Genomic DNA, 27,679 nt, shown 5'->3' with positions numbered 1-27,679 from the left:
CAGGCTTTTCAAATATTTTCTTAAAGCTTAAGGCCAATGATGCGCCTATTGTTTTTGTATTTCCTTCCCCTTAACAGTAGAAAATGTATTACTAAGTTAAAATTCATCAAAACGATCAACGATATATCCGAAAGTGAATGGAAAATCCAAACTGCGAGAGGAATCAGACAAGCTGGCAACAGATGCTAAGCTTCGAGTTACAAATGAAGTGGGGCTAAAACGCTGGCAATTTTAATTACTTACGTTTCACTTTTGTCAAGCGAACGGCAGCCGGTCAAGTGCACCCTTTTCACTAAAATTCGCTAGGCCCACACCCCTCGATTTGGCTTCCAAACGTGCTATATACCGGTGGAATCCTCCAAAGACGGTCGAGCCTCGCAGGTACACTGGGAAAACTAAGAATAAAAGCACTACAAAATGTTCGAACCAAAAACTAATTTTTCTATGGGGGTAGACATAGACTGGGTACGTTAAATAGGTACTCAAAGGGTTTGTCCCATCATATTTACATTGTTAAAAAGGAAAAAAGGAAGATTTGCAAAGGAAGTAAGATCCGCCTTGGCAGTTTTTCAGTGCAGTCACGAATCATCGAGTCGCAATCGCATTTGTAGGCAGCTGCTTTTAAACTAATTACCGCTGTGCCATTCACCTTCAGCCGCCTGTCGCTCCCAACACCCAAAGCCGTATTTTTTCCACTTATGTGCCAACTCTTTTTGTACTCTTTTTGCCACGGAGGTTACCATGGAAGTTGTGTGATTTTTGCACAGCTAATAAGTGTATCCCTTGAACGAACTCCAATTACTCTTAATTATTTCACGAAGCTTAATACAAAATTATTTATTATCATTTTTTTAAGACGCACAATTTTTTTTTTTTAATGCCATGGCCTTTAAGGGTATGAACGACTTGGGTTTTTTTCGAGCAAACGATTTAGACGGCAAAAGTAATAGGCATCGAGTTGCTTTACAGGCTCGGGCAGATGGAAAGACGGTGGAAATTTGAATGAACTTGGGAAAAATGAAAACCCATTTGTACGCGAGGCCAATGGACGGTAAGAAACCCCCCACAGCCAGTTTTCTCCCCCAATTTTCGCGATGGTAACTCTAAGACTTCAGGGAGTACACAATTGTGGGGGTATTGTGGGGGTGGCCGGGGCAAGGCCGGTCGGCCACTTCCACCAACAGCTGTTGCCAATGACCCCCAGAAATCGAAGACGTCGCTTTTCACCGGGCCTTATTAAGACAATTTCCCAATTAACTGGTCCGAGGGGTGGGATTTCGTCTGGTTGGTAAGAAATACTTATTGAGTTACAGGCTCGAAAGTAAAGGGACTCCATTACTCGAAGAAAAGTATTAAGCTTTAAAACCATACTTGATTAAAAAATCTTAAGAATCAATCTTGATATGTGAACCGAAAACCTTTTTGTTTATGTTAAAAAAAAAAATAATTTCAAATATAAAAAATTCATAATATAATATATATGATATATAATTGATCAAATTATTTAGATTATAAATGGAAGTTATTCCTTGTCTGTTTTTACATTTTGAAATTTGACAATAACTTAGATATACATTTTCGCTGGGACTTTGCCACTCACTGCGACTGCTTAACCTTTGCCTTATTTACTTTTGGACCCCATTCAGAGTAACTTTATTTTTTTGTCGCCCCCTGAGAAATATCTCTTTGAACGATAATTACATGTCGTCTTAGGCGCGAGGGGGTTGCAGAATGGGAAATGGGAAATGGGGGAAATGGTTGGAGGGGCGGAAAAATCGAGCGGTGGGGGATGACTAGCAAAGTGTTAGTTACATTCTGGCCCAGCACGTAATTTGCTGATTTTGAATTTCGCCAGGCGACGGCGGCAAATGAAATGCTCCTCATTCTGCATTTTAATGCGCCCCAGACTGACAGCCATAGCCATAGCCATGGGTGGGGATTGTCAGGGGGCTGCGAAGCAGAAGGCCTTGATCCTTTTCGCTTTGCATTTTGTAATATTTTTATTTCACATTATTTTTGCTCGTTTTTTGGAGGGCTGAAAACTATTTGTTGCTGCCGCTGCTGTCAACTTCAGGGACGGGGTAATCGGGGGACTTTGAGTCAGCATCCCCTTTGAGCCCCACCGCTCGCTTCCCCTTCGGTGGGAACATATTTGCACTGTCTGGCAATTTTTAAGCAATTTCAGCATGACTTGGGTGGGACACTTTCAACCCCTCCCCCCGGCTACAGCCCCCCCGCCCTGGAGCCCGCCTGAAAATGCTGCATCCTGTTTAAATGTTTTCCCTTTCCATGGCTTCTTTTTACAGGCGGGCAAAAAGAGAGAATAAAACTAGGAAGAGGAGGGTTCAGGTCGCGTCGTTGAAATTAAAAATAAATTTCACAGTAAACACACATAAAAAGAGACGCTGGCTGGCATTGGCCTCTGCACTGGGGAGGGATTGCAGGGTATATAGATGGGGATTAGATGCAGGAAACTCGATCGTTGAGCCGTCCTCAAAAGTAAACAGTTTCGTTAAAACGTTCGATGTATAGTTTTCCCCCAATAAAAATCAACTTGAAGTGATACATACAGCTCTGCCAGGTTCCCTTGATAACTGATGCGAATGATTTAATTGATGGAAGCGTTAAGGGTGGTCCGTGGGTCGATTGGTCGATTATGCCCTGACTTTCCAGGGTGTTCGACCTAAAAAGAAGGCACAAAACACGGCATTTCCAGGGGAACACGGCGCAATGCAAAAAAAGAAAGGCCGGACGTTCAAAAATAGTTCGTGGAGATGGCGAGACTCCCGGGGGAAGGACGACGGACCCGAGGCTTCTGGAGATTGGCGGTGTCTTTCTGCCCTTGAATCGCAATCCGGAGAATCGGGAGCGAAGAAGCGTGCCAAAGTACAGCTGTCCGGGAGATGCAAAGTCGCATGGAGATGAAACTGGAGAGGGGGTTACGGGACACGGGACTCGGGACTCGGGACACGGGACACGGGGCTTGTAACTTACACGTCTGAGTGCTTATATTTAGCAGCCTGGCAACAATGATGGAAAATCCAAATGGGGATGGCAGCGGATGTCTGCAAATGTAGTTGCCATGGAAATTGTTTAGCACAAGCTTTTCCCAACGAAACAGTCAGTTTGAAAGCAAAAAAACAGGGCGGATGTTATCGCATTCGAATCGATTTGATGATAGGGAAATTGAGTCTGCCCTTTAAGGGCACTTCACAAAATTTGTTTCGGCTTTTTGTTTTTTAGCTCTTCAAATGGGGAAGGACAAGAAAAAATGCATACCAACTAATAAGGATATTATTACTATTGTTTTTAAATGTGTGTGGAATTTTGATTTTAATAGTTTGGGTAGAGTTTCAAGCAAACCTTTTGCCCGTGGAATTTTTGTTGATCCCGCCGAGATCTTTTGTATTGAAAAATGCTTTTTGTTATGGCTTGTAAGTGTGTTTATCACATTTTTCGACTGTGCACAGAGTCAAAGTCAAGTAGAGGAAATACCCAGACCATTCCTTCGTTCTCTTTATCTCTCGTTTTTGGGTAAATTTAGAGCGCAATGCGTTGATATTCCCATACGGCAGCCATAAATTACATGACAATTACTTGGTGAACCAAAGAAAATCAGAGTTGCTGGAAAATCTCCCCTCGGATTGAAAACCTCGCCAAAGAAAATGAAAATCAAAGAAAGAGGCGCGAAGACGGGACCGGAGAGAGAGACGAAAAGTTGGAGAAGAGCCGCCACTTCATCAGGCAAGTCTCCCTCGGATTTTCAGGCGATTCCTCCCTCACACGCGTAGTTTAAATTACGTTCGCAGCAATCGTGCCATAAATTTCCCCCCGACAGTTGTTTATTTTGGTCTTCCCATATCTCCATTTCCAAAACCAATATATATAGCGTTCCATCTTGATCGCCAATATCACTAAACTTGTATGGAAAAGCTTGGAAAGAGTGACACCTACAAAAGCTTAAGTTCAGCTGTTTGTTTAGCGGATGTCATTGTTGTTTATTATTATTATTATTATTTTTTTTTTTTTAATTTTTGCTTTGCTTAATTTTTTGCAAATTTTTTTGTATCAGCTGGTTGCCATTCCGGTTCAGTGCGCATGAAAAGCGTATAGCTTTGGCCAAACGGCTCTCCAAAGGCTGAGTTGGACCATATGTCGTACCTCGCAGCTTCTTTGGCCAGCCAGAGTCCGCAGAAAGACCTCCGATTGGCATCACAACCCGAGGAGTCGTGGGTGCGAAGATTCAGGAGAGGTAGAAAACATCTGCCGCCCCGACAGCATTGACCTCTCGGCAGCCAATTTTGCGACCTCGTCTTAATCTGCAGCTTTTAAAAGGTTCAATTCAAAAAATGCCTTTATACTCGGCAACAGTTGGTGGTCCACACTTATTGTGGAAGGTGGCGCTGCTAACAACAAATCGGAGAGCAATTGAGGTAGATGGTCTGGCCTGGCCAGAAGGGGAACTTGGCCAAGAGATATCACCGAAATTGTTGCCACAGCAAAGGCAGTCTACATCTTATACCCTAACAAAGGGTCGTAACATCTGCGAACCGATATACCGAAGATATATTACTTCTGGATCAGCATCGATATAAATAATATACTGTAGGACAAAGAAGTTGGATCATTAGAAATGTTTCACCGTTTTATAAAGAAGCGAAATGGGAGCCCTAAAACAATATATTTCTGTTAAACACATTTTCTTTCTCTGAACAAGAAGTTTTAAAAAATTGCACGAAAACCATATATCAACGTGGAGGAGCTGAACCGATCGCTGGTCCGCTAACAGCGGTTGCATCGAACCCCCAAACCCAAGCCGACTTGGCACTGTTGCGCGCTGCTGGCCGCTGAAAGCCGCTCGCAACCCGCTCGCAACCGCCTCGAACACGTTGCGTCGCTTTGTTTTGTTCGAGGCCGGGAGCCGTGGAGCCCTTGGCCAGGCAGGGAAGCACGTATTTCGAACCGAGGCCGCACTCCGTTCTGTTCGCTCGTCCCGTACGTTTCGCAGCGGCGGACACTCCGAAAACCTGAACTCAACGCTCGAGACCCGAAGACGAAAACTCGAACTCGCCCGAGATAACAGCAGACAGCAGATCCAGTGCAAAATTGGCCTAACTGAATCTTAGTTGAAGAAGTTTGAAGTTTTTTTTTTTTTTTGGTGAAATCGAAAGCCCAAAAACTGTGTTTTGGTGTGGATTACCAGTGGAAAAGTGAGTGCTGAAAATGTATTAAAGCCGGCTAAAGGAATAAAAACAAGGCCCAAACTAAGCCATATGTGCTAGAATTTTCCCTCAACGATTATGGATTAGTGCCTGTGGTTGTACAGTATCTGTCGAAAACAATATATAGGACTAAGGATCCCAGTACGAAAAAGGTGAGTCAAAAAAGTAAACAGGTTACATATGGAGCGAACCCCTATGCTTTGGCTTACGCTGTACTCCGTGTGCCAACTGCAGCAACTACTCCCTCACTTTGACCTTTTCGCTTGAATTTGTTATAAAATACTGTTGGCAGTGCAACCGCCTCTTTTGGCCTTCCAAAGGTCTCGCTTCGGACACTTTGACATTCTGTTTACAAGTTTTGGTGATTACTTCGGTTTTCTGATTTGTACCAAAGATGAAATTGCATTTTCATCGGTGCTTTATTATAATTCTGTTGTTTTTTGAAAAAAGGTTTCACCATAATCATAAACCTTATAGATATATTTTCTTGAAACTGAAACTTCTTTCGCTTTTCCTATGCAGATGGATTTATAAAAATCATTACCACAGCACTCAAAAACCTATTCGATAATATACCTTGGCCGCCTAATTAACTTCTTCTTTTTACCATTCCACACAAGATCATCTTTGAAAAAGTGCTCTGCTTAACTGATTCGATTTTTTCCTTCTAAACTTTGCATGATTTATGATTAAATTTAACAAAAATGTGTTAGAGGCAAAAAGGAACAAACAAGCGAACGATTAGGGTTTCTTAAGCATTTGAGTAAATCTAAAATCATAAAATGTGCGCAAAGAAAAATATTATTTCACACTGAAAAATTGTATTGTTAACTAAAAAATATTTTAAACAGATGACGAATAAATACAAAGTTATGCGCTATCAGATATTTGAAAAAATAAGTCTTATTTGATATTCTCAAAAAATTATTACTCGAATTGTATTAAAACTAATATATTTATTTGTCTCTAATAAGTAATATTTTTTGATCATTCGTTAAATTTAACTTGTTGTAATGCGTCTGTACCTATTCGGGCAAAAAAGAAATGGGTCTAATGATCGTTCTCGAATTATTTATTTCTATCTTATGTTAAATAACTTTTTAACTTCCTTTTTCGATGTCGTTGCAAATGCTTAGGTAAATTAAATCTATGCCTTCAAATTTTTTCCCCTGTGTAACCAAAAATACATTGCCTGCAGCTGTAAACTGAGAGAACGTAGCTGGCAGCATCGGTGTTGAAGATACAGATGCGAGTTGAAGAAGCTGCTTGCCCAGAAGCTTCACCAATCCATCGACTAACTAAGCACACATACATACACATACGCACTCTCGCACACGCACACAGCTGCATAAGTATATGTCTTAAGGCTCACGCACCTGTCCCTTGTCATTAAAAAAGAAAGTAAAGTTTCAATCTTCGACAGCTTCTTCTTGGCAAGCTAACCTTTTACTTATGCTGCTGCTTTATTTTGCTTTATGTCTGTATGTGGTATATACACAGTGCCAAATACTTATGCGCTTATTAGTTTATTCAAAAAACGATAAAAGATGAAGTGCAAATGAAAACGTTGAGTTGCTTGCATTCCACTCTCTTTTTTAATTTTTATTTAAATAGGTATTCGGAAATAAAATACAAAATCCCCTAAAATATTTAGTTAGTTGAACTTAATCTGTAGTTATGTAAATATTGTGGTTGTCACAGTTTTTCTCTGTGTATTTGAGAGTGAGCGAAGTTTTTGGATTTTATAATTTGGCCCAATTTGCTGGCACTGCAAATTGCTAAAACCATCTGAAACAATCGACAGGAAAATGGGGAATGAGGAAAAAATGGGCGTTTGGGAGCGGTGTGTGCAGGGCGTGGCAGGAAGTGCAACATGCTCATGTCGCAAGTTGTTGTTCCTTATTTTTGCTGTAGTTTTTGTTGCATTTTTTGCTGAGCTATCGATTGGCGAGGCCGCATTTGCTGGATCGTTTTGACGCGTCCTCGTCAGCATGTCGAAACTTATTTTTCCTTTTCAATTTCGTCCTGCGATTTTGTGTTTTTTTCCTGCCCGTTTTGTTAGTTCTTTGCATGCCACAAATTATGTTCGGCACCACCTCACCTCGCCCTTCGCTGCCTCTCCATATCCACCTGGTTCACCATGAGAGCGGAGCTGTCAGCCTTTTTGACAGTTTCTGCCGTATCGCTTCCACTGATTTGACTGCTTCAATCATCTTTTCTGGCCCCTTCTTCCACGCGCAGTAAGTTAAAGAAAGTTTTTCGTGTAATGATCTTTTTAGTTGCTGGTAGTCGGCCTTTATTTGCATTTTAAATGCGAGATCCCCCGAGAAGCTTTATACAAAACATAATTTGGCTTATTGGGGAAGAATTAATTTCTTGGGATTTGCATCTGCCGGAGCCAGCTAATTTCTCATCTCGTTTGAAAGAAAGCCAGGCAAGGCGAGGGCATTGAAAGGCGAACAATTTATCCCTTGGTTAATTTGGTTAATTGAAGGCAATTGAGAGCCGCTTTGCAGTTCATTAAGCCTCATCAGCGCTGAGAAACGAGCCCGGAATCTACAATCCAGAATCCAGCTCCGTTTCCATTTCCATCTCCATCCCATCTTCATCTATATTTCCATCTCCAGATCTGTTGGCTTGTCGCCAGACTAATTAAAATATTTGCACTCAAATGCTTAAGCAATAAATATTTGTCAAGCCATCATCATTAGGAGGGGGTGGTGGGGTCCGCAGGGGGGGTTCTGACCCCAAAAACAGCACTCTACTTGCGAGGGAGGGGGAAATGGAAATTGAAAACGAAAATCTATGAGAGGCGGCATTTTTAAAGTGCGCCACTTTGGACTGCATTTTTGATGAGCTTTAATGGCGCCGCCTTAATGCAAGCGAAGCACGCTGGGCGGTGGGCTGTGGGAGGTGGGAGGGGGGTCTTGGGGGTTGAATCACCCCGGCCCATGGATACCGCCTTTCCAGCCATCGAGAATGCCAATTAATAGTCATTGATGGGAAAAGTTGGCTCCAGAGTGGAAGGCACAGAAATTGAAGTGTGCCATCGCCTTGAAGAGGCAGAAGGGGAGTGGAAAAAGTTCAAGGGGACTGGTGGAAATCCCACTTTTAGGGATCGAGGGGGTGGTGTAAATGGAGAACGGACGGCCATGTGTGATTCCCTTCCCTTCCCTTGACTTTTTCGGTGGTTGGCAGGCAGCCCAAGAGAAAAAATCCAAGAAAACTCGTATCTCGAATGTGGACAAACATCAAATTAGTCTAAAAATGATAGAGGGTGATTTGAGGGTAAAGACTACCCAAAGACCGTTCACAAGACTTTAATTGCCATAACGTTCTTATTGTCAAACCATAGTTTCTATGGAAAGGCGAGTCTGCCATTGTTGCCATATGGCTCAAAAAACCAACTAATTAAAATTTTTATTCAATTTTATTTCATTTTAAGCCCAATTAGTAAGCAGAGTGGCCTTCTTTTAATTTTGCATACTATGAACACTAGAAGCAGTTTACAGCTTTGGCCATACCACTTGAAGAGGGGAAATCATTCAAAACCTCATTAGGTTCACACGTATTAGATTATCTCAGCACTAATTAACGTAATCTGGCGCACTTCCTTTGAGTCGCCGCAGAACCCTCAGATTTGCTCCATCCTCCGAGGACCATTTTCATCAGCAATTGAACGCGTCGCGAGCTGGAAGAAAAAAGCGCTCAGAAATTGAGAGAACTTATGAAAATGTTTTACAATATCCTTTTCGTGTTATTACAAGTGTACGTCCTTGTCGCCAGCTTTGTCAAATGTCTGGCAACCCTTCTTGCGCACATTTCCCCCGCCTTCCCCCCAACCCGCTTCCCTCCCAGCGAGGCGTCTTCTTGGTGAAGAACATCTTCACTCCTTTGGGGCGTCGTCAAGTTCGCGCTGCGCTTGAATATGTCATTACTCGTTTGGCCCCCGCGTTTTTCCCAACAATGTTGACGCGTTGTCGCCCCACTCATCCACTAACCCCGACCCACCCTCGCACCACCCTACTCCCACTCGCGACGTATGGGTGGTGCGGGTTTCCTTTTCTTGGCCTGACTCCGCTTGGCCCGCCTGACGGAGTGACAGTTGAACATTCATTCATTCATTCATTCACCCGCTCGCTCGCCGGCGCTCATTCATTCAGAGAACCACCTAAAAACTCACCCAAGCCCCCTGAACCACCATCCCGCGAAAGGGGAAATATCAGGCAAGGCAGCTGGCGAATAGGAACCATAAAAGGAAAGCTTTTGCTTACGCAAAAAAAAGAAGTGCTTGGAAACTTACGAAATTTCTATAGCGATTTGGCGAGCAACGTGAAAATATCTAAATGGGTCTGCGTGCCGACATCTTAAATGTTTTAGAAAAAACTAAAACTAAAAAAACACGTATAATCATCTTGCAACGACTTATTAATTATTTTGATTCAAAATAACGGAGTACTTGGACCCTCGTGCGCGACTCACGCTGCCACCTCGGTTGAAGGGGAAGAAACCATGTGCGATGTCTCCTCCGACATCCGACTTCTGGGCGGAAACACAACGCAGTGACTGAACGGAAGTTTTTTGGAAGCGCATAAAATTATTATGGAGTCCTCCGGCACGGTCTCCCTCCGCCTTCCCGCCTTCCTGCCGAACCGAACCGAACCCGTAGCTGGATATATACGTATGTATCTCTTTGCCTTCGAGGACGTGGCGCGTCAATTGAGGATTCGAGTCCAGGACCTTAGCCTCCACTGCCGGCACTTCATAGTCCTGTCGCAGTCAGCTTTTTATGGCTCTCCTTTTCCTTTGTAAATTCACTTTAGTTGCTGGCCCAGCTATCTCTATCCCCTATCCCCCTGCCGCCCTTCGCCGCATTATTTTTATGCGCAAATTTAATATTTACATTTAGCCAAAGTGGATTTCGGGCTATCGTTGACTCTGCCCGGGCATTTTTATCAACTGACAACTTCTGACCGCAGAACGGAACGCTTCGTTCCCATCCTCGCAGATGTATCTGCAAGATAAACAAGAACAAGCCAAGAAGCAGCCGGAATAAAATGGCATTTAGATAAGCCCGAAACTTTGGTTCTGCTTCCAGGGCGGCTAGCATGTGAAAACCTTGTGGTCTACGAGATGAAAGTGCCGGGCAAAGATAGCAGGCTAGCAGGCTGGTCAAGGAATGGGAGCGAACCGATGTCGGGATCTGGGGGAACGCAGTAGGGAACACGCCAAGTTGCTACAATTAGAATACTCAGTGAGACGAGAGCTTAAAGCCACTTATTTAATGGGGAGCGGAATTGAAAACTTTGGACACTATAGCCCGAATTTCGAGCGTTTCGATTGCCGAGCAGTGAATAGCTGGAGCTCCTGATAAATAATTCATCCGGCTGGGACTATGACTCATTATGCAACCACCCCTTGGCACTCTAGTTTAAGTTTCGATTTTATTCCACCGGTTTTTTTTTTTGACAACCACCGAAAATACGGAATCGCAGTCACCCCGACGCTCTATGAGTCATCGTCATCTGGCGGCAGGGCACCCCCGCCGAGGATTAGCAGCTGACTTTGGTCTACGGAAAACGAAAAACAGCTGACGGGGATGGTTGGCTTTGACCCCCTCCCGGCCCGGCCGCCTGCCAGCTCCCCCGCCGGATTTCTCGATATTCCCATTATTTCCATTTTTATCCACGCTGCTGAATTTGTAAAACATTTCCAAGTACACGAGCGACAAACAGGCAACCACTTAACGCTTGTTGCCACATTCAGCTCCGTTCCAGCTGTCCTGTCTGCGTCCTGAAGTGCGTTCAAGCCGGGACACCACCCCACCACCACAACCCGAGGCACCACCCACCCAACCATTCCTAAAAAATATACAGAAAAAACAGAGACAATCGCCTGATTCGGCTTTCGTGCCACACACGTTTTGTACTTTTTCATTTTTGTGTTTTTATTTGTATTGTATTGCATGTTCTGTCTATGTTTGTGTACCGCAGCCCCTGGAAAGGAGTGGGGACCTCTGCCCCCCCCCGAAAACCTTAGGCATGCAAGGATATAATCGAGAGCATAGCCAACGGAACCCTCCATGAATCATGTCCGTCGGTTTATCAAACTAAAAGAGGCGTGGAGGGGGCCAAAAAGGGGTTAAATATGGAACAGAGAGTGCGGGGGCGAAAGGGGGGGGGGGCCAGGGTGGCCCAGTATAGTATCTGCGGTTACTTTTACAGGGAGAAGGGTTGCAGGGGAGCCCCCTAATGCAGGCATCAATTTTTCAATTCGCTTGGCGACTTTGCATGCCAGTCGAAAATGTTGGGAGTACCATCTATGACTTAACGTGGTCTGATTCTGGGAACTCATAGTCTCAATATATTATTCATAGTTGTTGTTGATGTTGATGTTGTGACTGCCGATATAATATTGCCAATCTAAATTGCTTCAAAGAGTTAACAGACTACGCAGCTCAACGGATTGCCAAGATATTTGCAATTTGTTTGAGGATGCCAGCCAATACCAAGCCTCTGCCGGCGATAAATTTTCATTACGACAATTAGCAAAGATCATGATAGAAAATTAGGCAGAAAAGGACTGTCGGCCATAGGGAAATCAGAAACGAGAACGAGCAGGACCAAAAGCCAAAATCAAGCACACAACGTTGCATGAAAACGTCGATTGTTGAGTTTTATGCGAAATATGCGTGATTGCCTGCAAGTTTTCGGCCAGGATAAAAGTGGTAAAGGGGACTGCTGCGGCTGCGGTAGGGTACCTAATGTCTAATAAACTCTTTGTGCCCCATAAAGGCGCAATGACTGCGGAAGCCGTCGCTGCCAAACACGAGCTGTGCGTGTTTATGGCCAAGATGAAGACGAACAGCCGAGGCATTAGGGCCAACAAAAACATTAGCAACAACAATTAATACGTACAGAGCAGAGGGCAGCGAAGGGAGCAGCGCAGTAACAAGAATTGAATTAATAATCTTACTTATGCTACGTTCCACTGTTCTCTTTGCAGATCTCCAGGCTCCACGACAAGCAAAAAGCGAGAAAGTGACACTCGAGACTTCTGCTGTGGTCCCATCGAGAAGGTGTTAAAGGTAAGTCAGTCAGACGGGGAAAAAAGTACTTTAACGACTGGACAGTAGAGTGGGAAAGTGAGCGGACAATACTCTAGTTTTTGCTTTCAAAATAGAATACTTAAGCAAAATATCTGCTTGGCTGTCAAGGACCTACGTCAAACTGGGCCACAAACGTTTTATCAATCTCCTTTGGAGGCTAAAGATGCCCCTTTTTTAGTAGTTGCATGTATTGTATAGTATACTCGCTTGCACAACTTTGATATGGACACATAACTGACATTACACAATGTCCATAACAAAACCCAACTCAAGTCGCAACCTCAAAAGAGGAGAATAATAAAGTAGAGCCGAGAAACCCGGCGAGCAGTGGGACACGGTCAGAAAAGAGCGGCCCACGCCAAGCCCGCAAGTGGTGTGGCAACTGGCAACTGGCAACTGGCAACTGGCAACTGGCAACCCTGCCCGTCGTAAAACCCCTCCCCCTCCCCCTCCACCCGTTCGTCTTTGTCATTTGTGCCCCTTCGATTTATCTATTTGCTGCCTCGAGTTCGGGTTCAGCGTCCATAATAATTAGTTATAATCGGATTTAGTTGGAGGCAGGCGAGCGAAGGTGTCGCCAGTGGAAGTTGTCGTTGTTCTCGCCGTGTCTTTTGTCTTTTGTTGTCGTGGTGGTTGCACCACGACTCAGCTGGCTGGCATATATAGCCGGCATATACGTACGTATAAGGTGCCCGCCGAACGAACTCCCGCCCACACACCCACCAGTGCCAGTGCGCCGGCGACCGCAAGGCAATCAAACGGAACAGCCAGCGAGGAAAAACTGACAGCGCCAAGTGGGTCGAGCGTCCCAGTACCTCTGATCTACCTGCATCTGTATCTGTATCTGCATCTGTATCTGTATCTGTATCTGTATCTGCATCTGTATGTGCATCTTTAGCTCTGCACCTTTCCATTCGCGGTCATTATTACCGCTCTTCTCTAACACGTTCGCCTGTCGCGAGAGAAACCTGAATGTTTATTGTATCGATTCGTATTTGTGTGGAGTCCCTCTCCGTTTTATGACGATTTAAAATAGGTTTACCCTCCTCTCCCCTCCGCTCCCCTCCGCTTCCCCCACTGACGCCTTCCGCTGACTTTTCGGCTGCAGCGTCATGTGGCGGGGATATAACTCAATTAGCTGCACGGGGAGAAGGAAATGGGGGATACTGACGGCCGAACAAAGGAACGAGCTTGGGATTGGGATTGGTATTGGGATTGGTATTGGGTCCGAGATGAGGTAGCCGGCGGAGATTGTTTATTTTCTGTATTTGGGCTCAGTTGGGTTTTCGGGGACAGGCAGAGGCAGAGGCACAGGTACCCGAAACAGTGACAGCTGTCAGGTGGGGCTCACGAATTTTATTTTCTTGGTCAGGCGACCATCGATGTGGATGTGGTTGTAGATGGATGATAATTTGAAATGAAAACATCGCCGATGGGAACTCGGCTTGCAGTGGGCATTTCAATGAGTCGTGGAATGTTGTTCACTAAGAAGCTTGGTCAACGCGGTAAATTGGATCTAAAACAACATTTCTGGCTGTGTCTTTTCACGGGGCAGAAGAGAGGTTATATAGTAAGTGAACTTCTATTCCAATCGGAGGGATCGAGATCAATTAAAACACCCCACTAAAAGGGGAATTGAAAAACTAGGCGAGAGTGGCTGAAGAACCCCCCTGCCCAATACCACTGGTGGTCCAAAACAATCTCGGTTGACCATCGGCGTCTATTCAAATGCTGTCTGGTCAAGTGTTGCTTTCGAAATCATTTTTCACTCTTCGCCAAACTCATGGCTTCTCTGGTGGGTTTCTGTTTTATTTGGGGGCTCCGATTGAATCGATCTATGTCAAAGTGGCGGCCCACACAAAAACGGAGAGAAATAAAACGAGATGCTTGGAAATGAAATGAAATGAAAAATGTCGGTGTGTGGGCGAACTTGGACTTGGAACGGAGCTCGGATGGAGCATAAAATATGTTAATAAGGCTTAAAGTTATACAAATCTCGACTGGCCGCCCGCCCGACTGGTTGTGCTGCGCCGATCGCTTGTAATACAAAACCATTAACATGAATTTGAAAAAAATGCTAAACGTAAAGTGGGGAAGCTGCTGTGGCTGTGGTCGCCGGGGAACCCAATACCCAATACCGAAAATCAAAAACCCAGACCAAACCCTAACCTAAACCAAAGCCGAACCAATACCAAACCGAAACCCCGACTAAGCCCAAGTCGAAGCAGCTGGCTCCCCTCGGCTCGGCTTGACATTGTTGCAGCAGTGTCTTTCTCGGCCTGGCTTAATTTCCTGCTGCTTGAGTTCGACTTGTTTTGCTTCTTCGCAGCTTCTCCCCTTTCCAGCTGGTCGAAAAATCGAAATAATAAAGCCAAACCACACACACAAAAGAGCATAAAAAACAACAACGAAACAAAAAGCGACCACGAAATCAGTTAAGTTCAGGTGTTCAATTTACTGATTGAAATTCTGCTTCGATGTGGCCAAGCAACTTTCATTCGCTGTGCTCCATTCCCGAAGCACATCTCCTTTATACACGCCAGTGTGTATATCTCTTTCCTACGATTTCATTTGGAGTTTCGGCTGCCGAGAGTTCTTTTCATAATTTTATGCCTGGCCATGTCGGGAATTATGTTAGAATTATGCTAATGAGAGTCCGATCGAACCCAGATGCTTTAATTATACACGGCTAACAAGTTTTTCAGCCCCTTCGTCCGGTTTTATCCGCGCGGAGCTTGGAGAATTGATGAATAACTTTACTCGTTCTTCTGGGTGAGCTGCACTTGGTTATTATACGTATATTGAGGCAAATCGGAGGTCTCGGCTTGATTCGATTAGTGTTATGAAATCTGAGCTGGCTTTAAGTTTCGTTTCGGGTTTATTGATCTGATCTATGGGGTTGGTTGAAAACAGTCTTGTCGACTTGAGCATCAATCAATGCTAGGCAACACTGGTCGATCGCTGCCAGAGTGGCCATGCTCTGTTCAACTAAAAACGAGAGTGTTGACAGAACTACCCCTTTATCAGTGGCTGTGATTGTCAATCAATACTTGCTGGTGGATCACGTTTGAATCAAACAGCAGACTGTTTGATTATATTGGACTATCAATTCTGGTAAGTCCTTGAAGTTCTTTTCGTGTTTCTATTCCTTGGGCTGCTGTCCTTTTTGATAATTATCAGTAGCTCCTTTTGGGGCTGAGTGATGACCCTTTTGGCCTCCGTTTACTGTTCTGTTGAGCTGTGCTGACTCCGGTCGAAAACTTCTTGTGTGCGGCCCATTAATAGGCGATTTAAGTTTATTTTTTGGCCTTTTGCCTTTTTATTGACACTGGGATGGATGTGGGAAGGGACTCGGATCCGGATCCTGGTGCTCCAGTTACTGCCCCAGGACACACATTTGTCTCGTAATCAGAGATGGTGGATGGTGGATGGTGGATGGAGGATGGCCAGGAAGGATGGCCAGAAGAGGGTCAATTGAATCCCGGGCAGTCATCATCCTTTGACTTTGACTTTCCCTCCGCTTTCTCTTTTGCCACTTAGCCGTTGCCTTTTACTTGATTTGTTCGAGCAAACAAATTGTCAACAGAAGAGGGCGAGAGAGAAGTGGAAAATGGGGAAAAAGGGGAACCCACACAGGCATACGCACAAATTGATTTTAATTGTTAAGCATTCCCCTTTTTAATTGTCCTAATCTTTGCTGAACCCTGGACCTCGGCCAATATCCTTTATGCCCCTTCCGGTTCTCCCCGATTCCGATTCCAATTCCGATTCCGATCCCGGTCTCCTTTCCCTTCCGCTCGTTGCCTTTTCCATTTTGTCAGCAAAAGTCCTTTAAGTAGCTCTCCTGTTGGGCGAGCTTTCTTTCCCATCTTTTTTGCCGGTAAAGGGTTAACCGGTCCCCAAGGCGCATTCATGTGTGTGTGTGTGTGGCGCGTGGAAGGGAGAGGGAGACGGGACTAGGTGCGATAGAGACAGATGGAGACGTCCTCAAGTACAGTCGACACTTTAACTGACAGTTAAAGTTGAGTTTTCGGTTTGTTTTGAACAACTTTGAGGCTGCTGGGACAGCTTACTCAAGCAAACAGAATGCTAAAAGGATGTGCTGTGCTGTGCACATATTCACTTATTTTACAACGCACAAGGCTTTCTTTTGGGACACATGAGCTTGATTTTTGTGGTATCGGTTTTAGGTTGGCTTTTCGTGTTTTCGGGGAGACACAAGTTGACTCGGAAATTGGTCAAATTCGAGTTGTGCACAATCGTTGTCGATATGCATATAGAATTCAATATCCTCTATATCCCCATACCTTCTGTAAAACACTTATAACTTTTTGAGACTGAACCCGAAGCATCGGCAAGAAGCAGGTTGGAAGTTATCTTATAACTTCCCCGATTTCGTTGCCGCAATCTGGGACTTAAGCCCCTCGCTCCGCTCTCTTAACCCAACGCCGCCAATCACCGGCAAACTGAAAACTGCGATGGCAAGAAAAACATTTCCGCTGCGAACGCTTTCCGCTCCAGTTTTCAATTTTCGCAGCTCCGGCAAGAGAGATACAGTAATTATTTTCAGGCGACGCTTATCACACATAAATCTCGACTCGACCCCCGGCCCTCCAATCCACTCCACTCCATTCCATTCCATTTCAATTCAATCCAATCGATACTTGTGGACTGCTCTGCATGGGGAGATGGTTGCTTGCCTGTTTTGTCAGTCAGTCGGCAGTCGGCAGTCGGCAATCGGCAGTTGCGAGTTGCCAGCAGTCTGCAGTTAGCAGCAGCAGCAGCAGCAGCAGCAGCAGCAGCAGCAGCAGCTTCCCCGGCCATCGGGCTTCCTTTCTGCAGCTGCCTTCCCGACTCGACCCCCTTTTGCAGACTCGCCGGCCGCCACTGGCCCCAAGATGCAGCTGCACTTATCCAGCATCCATCGTCCAGCGTCCAGCTTCCAACTGCATCCTTTAATGCCACAACCCAAGCATCTGTTGTGATATTTATAGTTGCAACTTGCAACTGGAATCGGGGAACAGGTGCTAAAACGACGCCCGAGATCAAGTTGCCGGGCCAGAGTGAGAAAAAAAAGGGTTACCTGGTGGGCAAAACACAATAATAACTATCTATACGAGTCCAAAAAGGATACAGACAGACTGGAGCTAAAAGAAGCACAAATATACTCGCATTATATATTCACCAATCGCAGTTCACTCCTGAAAGCCAAGATTGTCCCGAAATGAGGTAAAAAATATTGCCTTCGTATTTGCAATATGAATGAATTACATTCTGTGGTTTTCCGTTGACCACAGTGTACAAGGCGTAAACCCGTTTCCACGATCGCATTACAATCGCCAGTTCGCTCCGGTTATTAGATGCAAGCTGCAGCGGATGTGCGGCTTCCTTCGAGACTTTTGTCATTTACGGTTTAACCATCCCCCCATTCCCCGCATTCCCCCCTTTTGCCGCCCCTCGACGACGACCCTGAAGTTCCAACGACTGCTCCTTCTAAGCACTTCGAAGTGGCCCCCATAAATCAATAAAGAAAGGCCCACCTGGTACAAATAACTTTGAAAAATTTATATTGAACACTCGCACTCGCCCTGCTTCTTCCGCCGACGAAACTTTTTCGGCAGGTGAGCGGCGGGAAGGGGGCGGAATGGGGCACCCCACTTGAGCTTTAGTTTTCCGAGGAGAAAGGAGAAGTCCAGGCACTTTCCAACCAGATGGCAGCTGCTACTGTTGGCTCTCGGACTCGGCCAATGAGTGGAGTGATTTGTATTGTTGGCCAACCACCCACCCACTCCTTTCTGGGCGGGTGGGTTTCCTCGTGTATGACATGCCCTGGATATCGGGACAGTGACAGCGAGGTCGGGAAAACAGAAGAAAAAAGCCGAGAAGTGGAGAAGACTTTTATGGGGGCAACATGATCAAAGCAGCAGAGAGTTATTGCAGTCCCAGATGGTCTAAAACATTTGGAGGAATATTTAAGAAAGAAAGGCAATGCGAAGAGGTTTCAATTTGATTATTTCATACGGTGTAGTGCCCAAAAGCAAACACACAACTAATCGATAATCGCTGTTCGCAGCTGTCCTGTTTTGAGATCAGGTTGGGCCGTAAATTCTTCTTGGGCAATAAAACCGATTTCTAGCAGCGATGCGCAGGCCATCAACTCTTTCGAAGACTCTGTTCTCCCAAAACCCAAATCTCGAAACCGATGAAACTGAATCTTTATCGCCCGTAAAAGGCAGATGGCCCAAAAACAAAAAACCTCTGCGAGCGTGTCTAAAATCAGTTATAATTGGCTTGGCAAGCGCAGCATTATCATCTTCAGAGACAGACTTCCATAGCCTCCGGTGGTTTTTGATTCGGATTTACTTCTCGGGTACAACTCCGATTTCGAGCAATTTCCAAGCCCCGCCTCCCGGATTTGAGCCCTTCCGTCTTGTCGTTTCTTTTTTTTGTAAAGGGAAGCCCGCTAATCTTTGGCTCCGTTTGCATCTTTTGGGTTATTTCTTTATGGATCTCTTCTCGTCTATTATTTCATTTTCGGTTATAATTTCGTTTAATTCGAGCCGCCAATTTCCGTATAAGTGCAATAAAAACAAAAATAGCGACGAGCTACAAGAAAACGAAATTAGACCGACGGAAGCGAACGAAAAAAAACTGGAGACTAAAGAGACCCTTAACTCCCGCAGAATGTGGAGAAGCAGTAAAAAAGTGGGCAACTACTGGGAAAAGTGCGTGAGAAAATTCCAAGGCAGCCGGCACCTGTACGTCGAGCTGGAAAATGGCTGGGAAGCGAAGGTGGAGAAGCGGAAAGGCGGTGAGCGGAAGGTGAAAAGTGAAAAGAGTGTAGTTTAGCACTTGGAGCCCAGATTGAGCTCCATATATTGTAGCTGCAATTTATTAAGCAAATCACCTCAAACGCAACTCGAAGTGGAAGTGGAAGGGGAAGTGGGGATGGAGACTCGGTGTCTGCGATTGAGTGGTTAGCACGAGGAATTCTTCCAGGGCAAAGAGTTAAGATCTTTGATGGTCTTCGAAGAAGCTTATGTATTCATTTCAACTGTGTCCTCTCGTTCTTCTGCAGTTTTAGTGTTTACTTATCCGTTTTAAATAATTGCCCCGACACTGCTGAATATTTTGCAAGACCTCCGCACACTCGTCCGCTTGTCGAGAGCTGCGGGATTGCCCCACTGCTTAAGCCTTTCTGCGGCGGCCCCTTCGGTGCTCCACCCTTCGACTAATTTGAATGTAATTCGCTTTCGGGGCTCACGTACTGCTGTACTGCTGTCTGCACTTGGGAAACATGAATAAAACCGAATAAAATGCGAATGAAAATAAAATGGGTACGAGTACGAGTACAAAACAAAAAAATACGCGCGCCAACGGCAAACCATAAACGAACAATAATAAGTAATAAGACCCTGAGGCAATTGTGCCCCTCAAAAAATTTGTTCAACAAAACGCGAAACGCGAAACGCGATAAAAAACAAACCCGAAAACGCAACAAAGCAAAACAATCATAAAAAGCACAACAAATAAACAAATAGATACATGTGTGAACAAGAAGAAAAGACAATTTTGTCGGGGCTCCATTGTTGTATTGGCTGGCGCCTGTCCAAGGTTTTCCCGAGCTTGGATCGAATCCGGTTTCCCTCCCCGTCCCCCCCGCTTGTTGCACCCAATCCTCAAATCGCAGTCAGTCGAAGGACTTGATGTGGGGTTACACTTCGGAGTCTCCTACCGGTAGTTTTAAGAGGGGGTCGCCTCCCAAGAGCAGCGAACTAACCCAGTCTCTCTTCTCCCTCCTTCCAGCACCATGATGCACCAACTACAGCTGCTCCTGCTGGCCGCAGTCGTCGGGGTGGCCAGGAGCTCGCCCTCGCCCTACACGAGCTACCAGAACCAGCGGTTCGCCATGGAGCCGCAGGACCAGACGGCGGTGGTGGGGGCCAGGGTGACACTGCCCTGCCGCGTGGTGAACAAGCAGGGAACGCTCCAGTGGACCAAGGACGACTTCGGACTGGGCACCTCCCGCGACCTGAGCGGCTTCGAGCGGTACGCGATGGTGGGCAGCGACGAGGAGGGCGACTACTCGCTGGACATCTACCCCGTGATGCTCGACGACGACGCGCGCTACCAGTGCCAAGTGAGCCCGGGCCCCGAGGCCCAGCCGGCCATCCGGTCCTCCTTCGCCGCCCTCACGGTGCTCGTGCCGCCCGAGGCGCCCAAGATCACGCAGGGCGAGGCCATCTTCGCCACCGAGGACCGCAAGGTCGAGATCGAGTGCGTCTCCGTTGGCGGCAAGCCGGCTGCCGAGGTGAGTGTTCCCCCTCTGACGGACGTATCCGTGGCCACTGTGTGGCAGCAATCGAGACAACAATGAACCACAATCGGTGCCATCCTCATTCTTCTCGCCCGCAGATAACCTGGATTGATGGCCTCGGGAACGTGCTCACGGACAACATCGAGTACACGGTCATCCCGCTGCCCGATCTGCGGCGCTTTACGGCCAAGTCCGTCCTGCGGCTGACCCCCAAAAAGGAGCACCACAACACGAACTTCACCTGCCAGGCGCAGAATACGGCGGACCGCACCTATCGCTCGGCGAAAATACGTGTCGAGGTGAGTAGGCCTCCGGCGGGGGAGCCGGCAACCCAACGCGTCGGGTCGTCCTGCTGACAGCTCATTGCAGGCCTGCACTCGGCGAAACCCGGGGTGGGGTTCCCCTGAATCCCTTGTTTCAAATCGAAATGGTTAGCTCCCAACGTGCTCAGCAGTGCAGTGTATTTGGCAAGGCTCCTCCGTCTCTTCGAGTGCACTCTGGTGCCGCAGGCAGAGTCCCTTATCTCCCGTTCGAATGGCCAGAGGGGTGTGTTGTTGGGGCTCCCTTCGTTCCCGGCGACAAGGGGACAGCCGCAAGCCAGGGGATAGCATTTTTGAATGGCCTTTTGTGGATGGACATGGCTCGACACTGACGGGCTAATTCATGCCCGGACGTGGCGGAAGGGGCTCGCTCGCTTCTTCGCCGGGGGTGCGAGGTGCGAAGGCGAGGAGCCAACAATGACCTGACTTCAGCCCACATGTCGTTGGCCTGGTTTTCGGGTGACGTCTGGGAAATGGGGGAGTAGGGAAATGGGGGGACGTCGCATGTCCGTGCGCTGACAAATCCTGACGAAGATGTCGGTCCAGGAGGTGCCAGGGCTGCCAGCGCTGCCAGGATTGCCTGCTAATGGGGCTGAGTGAGTGGCCAGTAAATGGGCTTTGCGAGGACAGCAACGATGCAGCAGCTCCTGCTCCCGCTCCCGAGTTTCCCAGCTAAAATACCCCCAAATGCAAATATGTCGTCGAACATGGGTTGAGATCCTCCACTCCTCTGCTTTCAGGTGAAGTACGCGCCCAAGGTGAAGGTGAACGTGATCGGCACCCTGCCCGGCGGTGCAGCTGCACTGGCCGGTGGTGCAGGAGGGGCCCATTCGGCGGGCTCCCGGATTGTGGAGCACTCGCTGGTGCGATTGGAGTGCCGCGCAGACGCGAATCCCAGCGACGTGCGCTACCGCTGGTTCATAAACGACGAGCCGATCATCGGCGGCCAGAAGACCGAGATGGTAAGTGCCACTCCCCCTCCCGTTTTGCCCCAGCCTCTCCGCCTGGCGAAACCCGAGGCCTTTCCCCCGAGATTTCCTCCTGGAACTGGTTCACATTCCACCTGGCAGGCCGGCGCATAATTGAAGCAACTATTGCGATTAAAATGCTGCCCGGCCGTTGCACAATGCCAGCAATTATGGAGACCAGTTGGATCGCCACCGGAAAGGCCTAACGTTCCCACCATTAACCACAACTGGAACTCATGGCTGACCCTCCTCCTCCTCCTTCTCCTTCTCCCTCCTTGCAGGTGATCCGCAATGTGACGCGCAAGTTCCACGACGCGATTGTCAAGTGCGAGGTCCAGAATTCCGTTGGCAAGAGCGAGGACAGCGAGACCCTCGATATAAGCTGTAAGTAATCCTGATAACTGACAACTGCGGTTGTCACTCCACTCGTATTTTGCCACTCGAATTTTATTGCGGAACAATCGCTGATATCAATTAACAAATATTGGTGGACCTCGTTTAAATTACTGACACCTACAGTTGTAGATTTTCATAAGTCAGCGGCAGCCATGTAGCTTTGGGCACCGAATTATTGGCCAAATCAAATTACTGTTTTTTTAACGTCGTTGGCATCGGGGGAAAATCGAATATTTCGAATTGGAATACTGTGTAAATTGGAGAGTCCCTAGGCTAAATACGTTTTATCGCGTGTTTTTGTTGAATAATTTATTAGATACATGATAAACCCGCCCCTTTTGCATCTAATTAGTAGGTAAATATACTTTTAGTGATTGTTTTTGCTATAATGTCAAACGTTTTCCCCAACAACTAAAGCGTTGAGCTACTTATGCAGTTAAACGAGCGCAGTAAATCGAAATAAATACGAGAAGTAGTTTAAAGCAAGTTGTATTCCCTTAATATTAAGTTGGGACCTGATCCCTCTTGTTGGATCCGATAAGATGGCTAACACGGAACTTCGACTCCCGCCCCCAGATGCCCCCAGCTTCCGGCAGCGGCCCCAGTCGACGGAGGCGGACGTGGGCAGCGTGGTGTCCCTGAACTGCGAGGTGGACAGCAACCCGCCGGCGGAGATCGTGTGGATCCAGCACCCCAGCGACCGCGTGGTGGGCACCAGCACGAACCTCACCTTCAGCGTGAGCAACGAGACGGCGGGCCGGTACTACTGCAAGGCCAGCGTGCCCGGCTACGCGGAGATCTCGGCGGACGCCTTCGTCTACCTGAAGGGCTCGCCGGCCATCGGCTCGCAGAGGACCCAGTTCGGCCTGGTGGGCGACACGGCCCGCATCGAGTGCTTCGCCAGCAGCGTGCCGCGGGCCCGCCACGTCTCGTGGACCTTCAACGGGCAGGGGAGATCAGCGCGGAGTCCGGCCACGACTACTCCATCTTGGTGGACGCGGTGCCCGGCGGCGTCAAGAGCACGCTCATCATCCGGGACAGCCAGGCCTACCACTACGGCAAGTACAACTGCACGGTGGTCAACGACTACGGCAACGACGTCGCCGAGATCCAGCTGCAGGCCAAGAGTGAGTATCGGATCTTAGATAGCTGTAGCTGTAGAATGCATGCCCCTAACCCCTGACTGGACTCCATTGTCGGTCGCGGGGTCACCTTTCTCGTGCCAATCCCCAGTAGATGCTTTCGGTTTCTATCCTCCGTTGTACCTAACCGCGGTGTCCATCGCCCGTTTGCTTGTGCCTTCCGCAGAGAGCGTCTCCCTGCTGATGACCATCGTGGGCGGCATCTCGGTGGTGGCCTTCCTGCTGGTGCTGACCATCCTGGTCGTGGTGTACATCAAGTGCAAGAAGCGCACCAAGCTGCCGCCGGCGGACGTGATCAGCGAGCACCAGATCACCAAGAACGGCGGGGTGAGCTGCAAGCTGGAGCCCGGCGACCGCACCTCCAACTACAGCGACCTCAAGGTGGACATCTCGGGCGGCTACGTGCCCTACGGCGACTACAGCACGCACTACAGTCCGCCCCCGCAATACCTGACCACCTGCTCGACCAAGTCGAACGGCAGCTCGACCATCCTGCAGAACAACCACCAGAACCAGCTGCAGCTGCAGCAGCAGCAGCACCAGCAGCAGCAGCACCACCACCACCACCAGCAGCACCACCACCAGGCCGGCCAGTCCAACGCGCAGAGCCTGCCGATGACCTTCCTGAGCAACAGCAGCGGGGGCAGCCTGACCGGCAGCATCATCGGCTCCAGGGAGATCCGGCAGGAGAACGGCCTGCCCAGCCTGCAGTCGACCACCGCCTCGGTGGTGAGCTCCTCGCCCAACGGCAGCTGCAGCAACCAGAGCACCGCCGCCGCCGCCTCTGCCTCCGTCTCCGCTGCCACCACCACCGCCGGCAGCCACCACGTGGTGGTGCCCAGCTCGATGGCCCTGAGCGTGGACCCGCGCTACAGCGCCATCTACGGCAACCCCTACCTGCGCTCCTCCAACTCCTCGCTGCTGCCGCCGCCCACCGCAGTGTAGGCCACCAACCACCAACCACCAGCCACCAACCACCAGCCAGCAGCCACCAAGGAGCCACCAAGCCACGCCAAGACTGATCTCAAGAGGAACGCTGTAGGGGGCGTCCCTGTTGGCGGTGCGTTTTTTCAGCTACCAAAAATTCGAATTGCTTAGGCTTAAGCACTCTAGGTACTCACACATCTGATCACGTAGACCTTAGTCCTAGCGTTAATACTTCTTCAGTCCTTAGAACTAGGGTTAATTCTTTCGGTTTTTGTCCTTAGTATAGAATACGTACAGTAGACTATTTCGCAGTTCGACTAGAAAGAGACTAAGCTTCAAAGATTGAGTGTTAGGCATTTGCAGAACAGATTAGAGAGTGTACCGCTTGCTAGGAAAACGCCTTAATTTAGTGGTTAACTGGTTAACTGATTAACTGGTTAAATGATTAACTGATTAACTGATTAACTGATTGCTAGTTTAACAGTTTTGCGAGGGAACAACGAAGTGCGAACATGTTTTCAGCTCTCTTTTTATTTTTCTCTGTATCTACACTATTTCTTTTTTGTCTTATCCAACCAAGAACCCCATTTAACCCTGTCTACTCTTTCTTTTCTTACCTAACTTATTTATTTTAATGTTCTATTCATTTATTGGTAACTCGAAAGCCTTTCATAATTATCGCTGAAAAACTGGCAAGAGTAGAAGATGGAAAGAGAGAGTTCTTTTATTTATACACAACGTAGTATATGCTAAATGTTAATGAATCGATATACAAGCATAAAGACATTCAGTTGAATGGTAGCGAGTAAGCCAACGAAATGCCAAAGTACCTGATAGTATTTAAGTCGGGGTGGAACCGCTTTCGGATCGGAACCACCCCCATAAACTTCTTCTGCATCGTGTAGCACTACCTTTTACATAACTAATGAATATAGAAGCTAGATCTTGACAGTCGCCTTAACTTATGACACGCCCATGCATCTCGAACGCCTATAAAAAACAAAAAAAAATAAGAAAAACAAAAAAAAATGGAAGAGCGGAGCGTAAACGTATTCAATTCGTCAGTTCAATTGTGCTAAGTGTACTTCTAAGTGTATAATGGTCTTATATCCTAGTTATAGTCTAACTAAAGATACACACGCATATTTAAAGAGTAGACCTAGCTCTAGATATATACATATATATATACAAACATGCATTTTTTTTCATAGCCCTAAGCATTATATTTTGATAAGTGAGCGTATTTCATGTAAGGACTCCCAGAAAAGTAACATTACTCCTTCTTTTGCTAAATTTACTAGCTGCGGGCATTTATCAGTTCGCCAATTAAGCGCGGAGCCAACAAATGTTTCTGTTTACGAAACGCGAATGATAAAGGCAAATAAGCAGCATTGAAACACACACAAAGTTAAACACGATAAAAACAGAATAAAAATGTATTGAAAAAAGAAACGAAAACGAGGCGGAGCGAACTGGGAGTTGGACATCAAAGACCAAGGACAAACACGAATGGCAAAAAACATTTTTAATTTGCCCAGGTCGCAGGACCAACTGTCAGCTAGCTGCAAAAAGCCAAAAATCAAACAAACAAAAGTGGAATGAAAACGTTCCACCACCGTCGCCGCTAGTCATGTGTGTTAATTTATGGAAAGTCGCCTCGGAGTTGGCGTTTCTGCACTGACAAAAATCGCATTAAATGGGCGGAAGAAGTGAAGTTGAACTTTGAAGCGGAATCAGCGGTGCAAGAGGTGGGTGGTATGCAATTGAGTATCTCAGAATGACCTGCATTTCACGAATAAGTAAGTCATTTGGCACTGGCAAGAAAACAACCATCCACAGAAAACCAAGTTGCTAACTCAAGTAAACAATAATAATATTAAACTGAAACTCAAGTTAAAGAGACAACCTTCCTAAAATTCTTCACAAATATTTTCAAAATCTTTAGGCCACAAATGAATTAAACGAAAATGTGAGCCAGAGCCAATTATTTGGCTAAAGCCGTAGTATTGAACAAATTAATTAGCTAATGCTTAGTTCGATTTCTCAAGACCTTGGTTATTTTGGTGCCTGATGAAATGCAGTGTTTTTGATATCCGTTGATTTATTTTCCGTTTAAATTGCAGGAAAAGAATACGTTTATTTGCAATTTTCAAGAAAGAATACGTTTACTTGCAATTTTCAAGAAAGAATACGTTTGCTTGCAATTTTCAAGAAAAATACGTTTGCTTGCAATTTTCAAGAAAATACGTTTATTTGCAAAAAAGCCGGGTAAGTGTGGAACAAATATTTCGTACTCTTTTGTGGCCCCTCGCTTTCTCGCAGTGCAGTGTGCCAGAGTTGTTGAGTTGACAGTGCAAACAAACGGCTCGCTCTAAGCTCGACCAAAAATACTTAATGAGAGTGCGTAGGGGTGACCCGCCACCCACCAATTCAGCAATCCACCAAGCCGCCAATCCACCCGCTCACCCCCTCCTCCCACCTCCCCCTTCCCACATGCCGCCCCTTTTCGCCGCCCCTTGAGGCAAGTGTTGGCCGCAAGAAATTCTGCGGCTGTGGGCAACAAAGTCGCGCACGACGCCCATTAAACTAAATTAGTTGCCCTTTGTCACCGAACGACCCTCGCTGTCACACGTGGCTTCCTGGGACGGGGTGGTGCTGGTGGTGCAGAGTGCAGAGGGTGGCTGAGTGGGTGGATTAGATGGCCGGATGGCTGGATAGCTGGATGGTGGGGCAGTGGAGCTATGGCTCTGGGGTGGCTCGGGCATACGTGCACTTAGCCAGAAGGAAGTTGCAAGTGCGGTTGGCTGTGTTAATTAGCGCTTTTTCATTGGGAAAAGCGAAGCGGGAACTTTCGAAACTGAAACTAACGTGAGTCGGCAAATGTCAACAGACCGGTGAAAGTGGAGCCGGAACAACTGGCATTGGTAAGGGCTCCTCTGGGCAGTGTTTGTAACAGAGCAGCCCTCGTGTTTCTGAAACTCGATTATATTTCATTGCAAGTTCTGTGGGAAATTGGGATAATATCCTAATAACATTTATGGAGGCCAGCAATCCATGTTAAGTAAAAATACATTTCTATTTAAGCGGGAAATACTTTGTTCGATAATTCGCAATTATTTTCGTGTCCCTATTGCCCTTTCATGTGTAATGTACGACCTTATACTTATATTCTGTACCTTGTATCCACTTGAGAGGTTCGAAAATAACTCCCTTTCTCAAGCACTCGCTGACAATTGGCGAAATCGTGTGGCACCTTTTGCGCTGCCGACTCCCCCGACG

At 46.9% G+C, this 27,679-nt stretch overlaps 1 protein-coding gene across 1 annotated transcript; it reads left to right on the top strand.

Annotated features, from left to right (window-relative positions):
* The first annotated feature begins 4,972 nt into the window (after nucleotides 1-4,972).
* Nucleotides 4,973-25,852, top strand: LOC108097208 (irregular chiasm C-roughest protein). The gene is given in 9 exon segments (XM_017199355.2): nucleotides 4,973-5,374; nucleotides 12,228-12,309; nucleotides 20,137-20,641; nucleotides 20,746-20,946; nucleotides 21,708-21,929; nucleotides 22,217-22,319; nucleotides 22,908-23,281; nucleotides 23,284-23,458; nucleotides 23,640-25,852. Coding segments are annotated over 7 exon segments (2,355 nt in total). The 5' UTR covers nucleotides 4,973-5,374; nucleotides 12,228-12,309; nucleotides 20,137-20,140; the 3' UTR covers nucleotides 24,419-25,852.
* The last annotated feature ends 1,827 nt before the right edge of the window (nucleotides 25,853-27,679 follow it).

Source organism: Drosophila ficusphila, unplaced genomic scaffold, assembly GCF_018152265.1.
Source record: "Drosophila ficusphila isolate 14025-0441.05 unplaced genomic scaffold, ASM1815226v1 contig_198, whole genome shotgun sequence".
In the NCBI taxonomy this organism is placed as follows: Eukaryota; Metazoa; Arthropoda; class Insecta; order Diptera; family Drosophilidae; genus Drosophila; species Drosophila ficusphila.
This window is presented reverse-complemented; position numbering and strand designations above follow the sequence as displayed.